The sequence below is a fragment of the Poecilia formosa genome, unplaced genomic scaffold (assembly GCF_000485575.1).
Source record: "Poecilia formosa unplaced genomic scaffold, Poecilia_formosa-5.1.2 Scaffold288, whole genome shotgun sequence".
NCBI lineage: Eukaryota > Metazoa > Chordata > Actinopteri > Cyprinodontiformes > Poeciliidae > Poecilia > Poecilia formosa.
In genome coordinates, this window is record NW_006800227.1 from 487284 (window position 1) to 496935 (window position 9652).

The window sequence follows — 9652 nt, forward strand, 5'->3', positions numbered from 1 at the left end:
ATTCAGTTCATCAGAATCTTTGATAAAATGTTTTACTTTTTCAAACTCTTTGTAAAAAAAAAAAAAAAAGTGTTTTCCCAAATTTATTTACTTTTGCAGATAAACTCTCAAGTAGAAAACTGAAAACTTAAAAAAGAAAACATGAATCCAGAACTGAAAGAAAATAAAGTATTAGGGCCTTGTTAAGAAATTAAAATAAAGAAATTGTGAGAATAAAGTCAGAATAATATGAGAGCAAAGTTGTGGTGTTACCACAAAAAGTCATAATATTACAACTTTATTTTTGAAATATTATATCTCATATAACTATTCTCATGTGACTTTATGCTCGTAATTTTATTGCTATATTCTCATATTTTTATGACTTTATTCTCATATGACTTTATTCTCATAATTAAATTTTTTACTTTTTCTTAGTGCAGCCCTAATACTTAATGGTTAAAGTATGTATGCAGCAATGGTTAATATTATCTGCATTTATATTTTAGTTTGCAGTAAATAGTTTATTTTTTTGTTTTTGCTACTGATTTTCTGTCTCCCTGACAGGTAACCAAAAGTAGAGAAGCAACTCTCTGGTCCTTCTGGTTGTAAACTGTAAACTTCCCAGTGAAACGTTGAGGCCGGTTCTCTTTAAATCACAGATAAAGCTTTATTGACATGCAGTGTTCATGTTTTATTGAATGTTGGATTGTGCAACGTGGAGATCGAAGATAAGATGTAGCTGAACTGAATTTTTCCAAGCAGATTGACTCAGGTGGCTTTACTTACTGGGCCCTGTTTGTTTGTTTGTTTGTGTGTGTGTGTGTGTGTGTGTGTGTGTGTGTGTGCATGTGTGTGTGTTTACATCACTTCAAGCCTCATTATTATTGATTGAAACTGAATTTCATTTGCATGAAGTGACAAAAATCCAAATTTTGAAGGAAATTGGTCTAATTTTTCAAAAAAGCAGAGACTGAGCTTCATGTTCATTTAACTCAGCCACAACATGGTAATAACTGAAATATATACAGTAGATAATTTTGGGTAAAACATTTTCTTCCTGAGATGCCTTTGATAAAATGAGTCAAGTTTTGACATGAAGGAACCGTGGGAACAGCAGTGTTTTCTAATGACATGTTTTAATCTCAATAAGCTGTAATGTTTATGTGTGTTGAGGTGAAAACATGTATGTTTGCTGGGATCTGGGTGGAAATGATGAATCCCTTATTTGTGTTGAGAAAAGATGAATTAAACTGTGAAATAAAAGTCTTGCTGACACAGCTGTATACTGTTGTGTTTTTAAATAGAAAAAAATCCTGCAGCTGTGACATCTTTTAACATCAGCTTCCTACAGAGAGGGGAAAACACCTTAAGGCTGCACTTCCTCATGTTTAGGAGACATCTGCGGATTTACTGTGGGCATTGAAAGCTGGACAGACAAAAATAAATCATTAAACATTTCCACCTTTAATGTGACCTACTTCCTGCATCTGTTGATAAAAACAAGTCAGTCACCTGGTTGAATTTAAGAGTTTGCTGAATCACATTTTGATTCTGCTTGGGTTCATGCCTGCAATCACTTACTTTGTAGTAAATTTTTTTAAAGTCTTTTGACATTTGCAGCATTTACACTGCAAAAACACAAAATCTTACCAAGTATTTTTGGTCTAGTTTCTAGTGTAAATATCTTGGTGAATTTGAAAAAATAACTTTTCAGCAAGAATAGAAGCTTGTTTTAAGTAAATAATTCCTTAATATTGAAAAGGTACTTGTTCCATTGGCAGATTATAATGACAAACCAAAAGAACTAGTACTTTTTCATCTATATTGCATTTTTGCAGTGTAGCTAGTCATAGCTATTAAGGATCTCGCTGTACAAAAGTGTAATTCAAAAGAAAGTGTACAAAATAATGCATAAAATGCTGAAGAGTCTGGAACTAGGTCCAGTGTTAGTCCAGTGGAAGTCTGTTTTCATCCAAGCTCTTCAAAGAAAGTGTATTTAAAGTAATGCATAAGACAGGCATCTGTGTCCAGTGTCAGTCCAGTGGAAGTCTGTTTTCATCCAAGCTCTTTTGTTCTATACATGCGGGTGCTTCACTTGTCCTGGGGGGGATTACAGAAATTGTGATCATGTAGGATTATCAGCTAGAAATAGGAGCTTGTTTTAAGTCAATAATTATTTAATGATGAAAAAGTACTAGTTCCAATGGCAGATAATTTCACACATGATGAGACATTTTCCGATAAATAAAATAATCTCCCGATGGTACAAGGACTTTTTCTTCAATATTAAGGAATTATTGACTTAAAATAAGCTTATATGTCTTGCTGAAAAGTTACTTGTAAGTTAGTTTTGTCTTATTTCAAGTGAACTATGAAATTTGTATTAGAAACTAGAGTAAAACAAAATATCTCCTTTATTTTAACAAAGATTTGACGTTGAAGCATAGATTGTAAGATTTCATTGGTATAAGTTGCCAAAATCTTAAAAACTTTTCTGTTTAGTTCAGTTCATATTTTGAGGACAATAAATTGCAGAATACCCAAGTATCTAAGATTATAACTTCCATCTATTCTCATTAAGAGGCAAGACAGATGATGAGTAGTACCCAAAATAATTTTTAAAATAAACTCAGAGCAGTACCTTATTTTCTTTTTCTAATCTCATCAACTCATGAATCCAAACACATACACACTCATTCTGGTTTTATAAGTACATGTGCAAGTCCTCTTAAGTTAATGTCTTCATTGTTTTTAAGCATTAGTAGCTGTCAAAATTACACTTTTTATCATGCTTTCTTTAAACTAAATGAATTGGAACAAATCTTGAGCCTGAAAAATTTTGTTTTTTTTTTCAGTCTGTTTTACATCCTTGACTGGAACCACTAAAGATTTGGTGAAATTAAATTTCTCTTTTTTGGTTTAGAGGAGACATCTGTTTTTTTCATAGAAGTGTTTTCTTCATCACATTTGTCACATGATCCAAGTTATACTTTTGCAGGTTTATAAGTGGTCAAAACATGCTGTAAAGGTTCAAAGGGCATGTTTGCTATGTACTCATAAATACTGATACCTGATAACATAATTATAAATCCTTGCAATGGTTCCTCCCTTCTAAAAAGTAGGTTAACAGATTCACAGAGCTGCACAGCAGAACTTGAAAAGCCCCAGGACTGAATGTTTCTATTTTTTGAAGGAGAACGTTGTGTTTTTCTGCATGCAGGTGGCTTTATGTGCAGTAGAGGCAATTAATGTTTTAACAAACTTTTGTTGAAGTGGGATATGGCACAGAAAGGAGTTCAGATGGATTCTCAAGTCTCCTGTTGCATCTGCCTGGATCTACTGAAGGATCCAGTGACTATTCCCTGTGGACACAGCTACTGCATGAACTGTATTAAAGACTTATGGGACAGAAAAGATCAGAAGGGAATCTACAGCTGCCTTCATTGCAAGAAAACTTTTACACTGAGGCCTGCCTTGAAGAAAAACACCATGCCAGAACAGTTGGTGGAGGATACAAAGAAGACTGAACTCAAAGATGCTCCAGCTGATCGCTGCTATCCTGGACATGAAGACGTGACCTGTGACATTTGCACTGGAAAGAAGATGAAAGCTGTAAAGTCCTGTCTGGTTTGTTTGGTTTCTTACTGTGAAAATCACCTCCAACCTCACTATGATGTTGCTCAATTTAAGAAACACAAGCTGGTGAATCCGTCCAAGAAACTTGAGGAACACATCTGCTCCCATCATGATGAGGTGATGAAGATCTTCTGTCGTACTGATCAGAAGTGTATCTGTTATCTCTGCTTAATGGATGAACACAAAGGCCATGAAACAGTCCAAGTTGCAGCAGGAAGAGCTGAGAAGCAGAAGGAACTTGAGGCAAAGCGAAGGAAAGTCCAGCAGAGAATCCAGGACCAAGAGAAAGATGTGAAGCTGCTTCAACAGGAGGTGGAGGCCATCAATGTCTCTGCTGATAAAACAGTGGAGGACAGTGAGAAAATCTTCACTGAGCTGATCCGTCTCCTCCAGGAAAGAAGCTCTGAGGTGAAGCAGCAGATCAGATCCCAGCAGGAAACTGAAGTGAGTCGAGTCAAAGATGTTCAGGAGAAGCTGGAGCAGGAGATCACTGAGCTGAAGAGGAAAGACGCTGAGCTGGAGCAGCTCTCACACACAGAGGATCACAACCAGTTTCTCCACAAGTACCCCTCACTGCCAGCACTCAGGGAGTCGACACACTCATCCAGCATCAACATCCGTCCTCTGAGACACTTTGAGGACGTGAGGAAAGCTGTGTCAGATGCAAAACACGATCTAGAAAACCTACTGACAGAGATAAAATCAAACATCTCACTGACAGTGAGTAAAGTTGATGTTTTACTGCCAGAACCAGAACCAAAAACCAGAGCTGACTTTCTAAAACACTCACAAGAAATCACTCTGGATCCAAACACAGCAAACAAATTTCTGTTGTTATCGGATAGAAACAGAAAAGTAACATTAATGAAGCAACAGCAGCCTTATGAAGATCATCCAGAAAGATTCACTTATTTTTGTGAAGTCCTGAGCAGACAGAGTCTGACTGGACATTCTTACTGGGAGGTGGAGTGGAAGGGGGGAGAGATTGAAGTTGCTGTCACATACAAGAACATTTCCAGAACAGGTACATCAGAAAAATGTGGATTTGGACTCAATGGCAGATCCTGGGCTTTGCACTGTGACGCAAATAGTTACTCCTATTCCTACAACAATGCTAAAACTCCAGTATCAGGTCCAGTTTCCTCCAGAGTAGGAGTTTATCTCAATTACAAATTGGGTGTTTTGTGTTTTTACAGCATCTCTAAGAAAATGACTCTGCTGCACAGAGTCCAGACCACATTCACTCAGCCGCTCTACGCCGGGCTTTGGCTTTTAGATTATGGAACCACAGCTGAGCTCATTAGAGTTAACCAGAGTACCAACAGCAAAGCAAACTGGGCTTTTTAATTATTTTAGTTGGTAAATAATGACACTTTCAATCCAAACTTGCATTAAAAAATGCATTAAAGGTCCAGTAAATGTGAACTTTGCATTAAATGTTATTATTTACAGAATGACACTGATTGACAACCATCATTAACTTTCATTAAAATTCCTTCATGTTTATGAAAGTGTCATGTCAGTCTTATGCAAACTCCATAAATAAAGTAGATGATGTGTCAACACTAAGAAAAACACTGAGGGACAACTGAAATTCATCAATCATGTCTGGATCAACTTTGTTAAAATATTGTTAAAACATCCTGTTTTTGTATTGAGAGAGACTTTTGATAATTAAATATTCACAAAGCTACAAGGTTATTTAGATTTTGGCAGTAATGTGATTCCTTATGATCATTCAATGAATGTACAATTGATTTTTTAAGGCTCACTGAGTAAGTAAAATAATTTCCCTTCACTTTCACACTGATAAGAAATTATCTATTTGATTTATTCAGACTGATGCATTTGTTGTTCATTAATAAGAGTCCACAGTTTATGAGACCTTATCAAATCAATTAATTGATAAATTAATACTTAAAGCCTGATGAAAGTGTAGCACTGATATAAAAGATTAATATGGGATGAAAATTTCTTCCTTACGGTGATTCAGGAGGATTTTACACTGAATGCTCAAGATTTGAACTTTGGCAGTTAAGGTTTAATTTTTACTTGTTTTGACAGAAAACATTAAAAAAAAAAACAGTGTTGTGTGGTTTCGGTTTCCCTTTTACACGTGGCATCACGGACCCAGGGAGATGAGCAGGTTTTAACTTTTATTCCCTCAATGCTTGTCATCTGTTTCTGAACTTTATTGTCACATTAACACAAATCTGGGGGTGAAAGTCTGTTTGCATTGTGAAAAGTTTAAAGATAAAAATGTAATCAGCTTTAATATAATTTGATTCTGTTATTGTGTTTTAATCAGATGTGGATTGGATGATTGTTTAACTCATGAATCATTTCAGAAACTAATGAATTATTAACAGTTTAAACTGCTTATTGTTTTGTTTAGCTGATCCTTATGTTTGCTTTTGAGTTCATGTAAAATGTTTTAAATGTTTTATAAAAATAACTTGTTTCATTATATTTTGATCATAAAAACAAATAAATTGAATTTACTGGGTCATGTTTTCTTTTTATTATGATGGATATTTTTCATTATACTTAATATTTTTATCTATTGAAAATTTTAACTCTGCTACTAGAATATTGAAAGTGGAAAATGAATTGAGGAAGGATATTTAATAAAAAAGGAAATAGAAATATTTACTCATGGTTACTTATTACTTCACTATTATTCAGCCTCCTGAAAGGCAATTCTGACTGAGCCACACTTTTCATGGTAGCACAGTAGTGCTAAATACATTCCAGAGAATGGAGAACATGAAAGATCAACACTAAACAGAAGAGGTGACCTCAGATCAGCGTGAAGGTTAAATTTATTTATTTACCACATTTCCAATCACTCATGTGGCCCAAACACTTTACCAGCTAATAACATAAAATTATACAGTAATGTGAGGCAGTTATGTAATAAACATATATAGAAGAATTAAGTACAATTAGAAAATTAAACAATATGACTAGAACAACAATGACAAAGGCTAGTAAAGAACAATGCTTCTGTTGACTTCTGCTGAAAGTCAGCCCATAAAACTGTCTTTAGTAGAGATTTAAAATGTCCCAGTGTTTGTACAGAGCTAATATTTAGAGACAGACTGATCCAGAGTCTGAGAGCTGCAGCAAGTTAAGACAAGACCTTGGAATAGATTACATCCACTGTGAACTGGAGCTTCTTACTGGAGCAGAAAAAATAGGAGTTCAGATGACAAAGAAGGGGACTGGCGGTTGAGTAATTTAAGAAGAAAAAGTAAAGTTTAAATTTTATTCTGTGTGTAGGAGGAAGTTAGTGCAGTGAGGCCAACACTGGGGTTTTATACTCCTTTTGCTTCCTAACAGTCAGCAGACTTAGGATCAACAGGTCTACCTTCAATATATGAGGATGGCATAACAAGTGAAACTGCTGCAGTTCTTTAATTTTAACTCATAGTAGTTTTTACTTCACAAATGGTGGAAATAATGGAGTTTTTCTTAAAAAACTAAAACTGCCCAATTTATCTACAGTAATGTTAAAAATCTTATAAAAATAAATTTGCTTTTCTTTCATAAGGCTTCTGACTGCAGAGGTTGAAATCGCCTGATTTACACAGAATGGAAAAAAGTATGAAGAAAAATGAGATGCAACTAAATCAACCTATGAACTCAACATATTCTTAATAAATGAAAAAATACATCTTAACTCTGTTATCTTTGCATTAAATAATCATAGGTTATTGTTTGTTTCTGGTAATTTGAGCTAATTGTTTTGCCTTACAAAATAATCAGTTTTCTGTTAATTAAATATTATTTCACAACAACTTTCCATTAAGGTGAACCCAAGGGCATAAATCCCATCTCATTATTGGAGGGAACAACAAACAGGAAAATTTCTTAAGACCAATTTTTGTGGTTTAAAAAGTTTTTAAACCACATTCAAGCTGCAGAACCAAAAACATCAAACCTGTTTTCTCAGTAAACAAACTGCTGAGAACTAAAACTAAAACTCAAATGTTGCTTCTATACGAGTTTTGTTCAGTCTCAATGATCTAATCTCTGCTACACCTTTACAAAAATTTAAGGTTCTGAAAAAAAACAAGTTTCCTCTTAATAAAATTCCTCATAAGCATTGATTTATTGAAATGGCTCCCAATACAAGTTATGGCCTATTTAAATTATAACTTAAGTTTCTTTATTTTTGAGTCTTTTGTAGTTTTGTCATGTCCTGGGTGACTGAGAACAAATAAGTAGATAGAGATTAATATCTGGGAAGTACCATAACTTAAACATAACACTTAAAGCACCAGGGTTTATATAGAAAAATATTCAGATTTTATTTTGTGGTTTTAAAGGCTCTATATTGAAAACAGTGAGAAATAAAGGTATAACTTTCTGTTTTTCCTCTGTTCTCGGCTCAAACGCAGAGCTGTCGGCCACTCCTCAGCCCCTCTCTCCCATTTCAAACTCTTCTAATTAATGTAAGAGTTAAATATGAATGAGATGTTTGCTGCCTTTGACAAAAAGCTTAAGTCTATGAAAGCAGTGTGGCCTTTTTTTGCTTGTTTTGATATTCAAGGCACAACAAGGCTGTTTATCATGATTCAGCCAAAGTAATGAAATAACAAACTGCAGTCTGACTTTTATTAATGTGTTTCTTCTTATTGAGCAATGAATGTAAATAAAGGGTGTTACATGTCTTTTACTTTAAGTATTTACTTAATGGAGGGTTTTTGTTTGTGCTGCAGAGCCACAGCTAGCAGCTAGCTCCTCCCTTCAGCAGCTCCAATGGAGCCTGTACTGTTCAGCAGGCAGCTGTTGCTCCTCACACACTTTGGACCGAACCATTGTTCTAACAGTAGTGGGGGGGACCAAAAAAATAATTCTTATTATTTTCTTAGATGAATGGCAGATTTACTTTGTTCGTTGTTGCTTTTGCCTTTTCATATTGATCTTGTTTAAATGCAGACGTTTATTCAATATTTTGTATTGGGAGGTGGGTGGGGGGGTTTCTAGACTTTTCCAAGATTGGAAGGGTCTGGAGCCCCTCCCGACTCCTCCAGGATGTAAGCCCATGGCTGAGCCGGAAAAGCAAACAACATCTTTTCCTGAAATCAAACATCAAATAAAGTCCGTTTAGCCTTTCCACCACTGTTCAGTTCTTTCTGAAGATTTCTTGGTTCCTTCTAGCAGATGAGAAATCTTTGTTATGATCTCTGCGCAGCAAAAGGCAAGAGCTGACAAGTCCGGTGGCTGAGAAAGGGGAAAAAGCTGGATTTGGCTTCTGGAGTGACTCAGTTGTTTTCTTTGGAAGAAATTAAACAGGATATAAAATGGATTCTGTGAAGTTCTCCTGTTCGATCTGTTTGGATCTACTGAAGGATCCGGTGACGATTCCCTGTGGACACAGCTACTGTATGAACTGTATTAAATGCCACTGGGATGGAGAAGATCAGAGGAGAATCCACAGCTGCCCTCAGTGCAGAAAAGAGTTCATACCAAAGCCTAACCTGGAGAAAAACATCATGTTAGCTGATTTAGTGGAGGATCTGAAGAAGACTGGACTCCAAGCTGCTCAAGCTGATCGCCACTATATTGGATCTGAAGATGTGGCCTGTGATGTCTGCACTGGGAGGAAGATGAAAGCTGTCAAGTCATGTTTATCTTGTTCAGCTTCTTATTGCAAGGATCACCTCCAATCTCAGTACGATGACCCACAATTACAGAAGCACAAGCTGGTGAGCCCATCCAAGACTCTCCAAGACAACATCTGTTCTTGTCATGAGGAGGTTATGGAGATCTTCTGTCGTACTGATCAGCAGTGTATCTGTTATCACTGCTTAATGGATGAACACAAAGGCCATGAAACAGTCTCTGCAGAAGCAGAAAGGGCTGAGAAGCAGAAGGAGCTCCAGGAGAGTCGACAACAAATCCATCAGAGAATCCAGGACCGAGAGAAAGACGTGAAGCTGCTTCAACAGGAGGTGGAGGCCATCAATGTCTCTGCTGATAAAGCAGTGGAGGACAGTGAGAAGATCTTCACTGAGCTGATCCGTCT

The 9652-nt window shown here is 36.0% G+C and overlaps 1 protein-coding gene and 1 long non-coding RNA gene across 2 annotated transcripts in view; one reads left to right on the plus strand and one right to left on the minus strand.

Moving 5' to 3' along the window:
- Positions 1-3194: 3194 nt before the first annotated feature.
- The window catches only part of LOC103151685 (tripartite motif-containing protein 16-like), a 21270-nt gene continuing 14812 nt past the window's right edge, over positions 3195-9652 (plus strand). The window contains exon 1 of the mRNA XM_016681627.1: positions 3195-4233. Within this exon, the coding sequence (XP_016537113.1) occupies positions 3262-4233 (972 nt within the window). The 5' untranslated portion in view covers positions 3195-3261. The remainder of the gene's footprint in view (positions 4234-9652) is intronic.
- The window catches only part of LOC107838633 (uncharacterized), a 14109-nt gene continuing 13555 nt past the window's right edge, over positions 9099-9652 (minus strand). The window contains exon 3 of the long non-coding RNA XR_001664710.1: positions 9099-9143. This is a non-coding gene — a long non-coding RNA (uncharacterized LOC107838633). The remainder of the gene's footprint in view (positions 9144-9652) is intronic.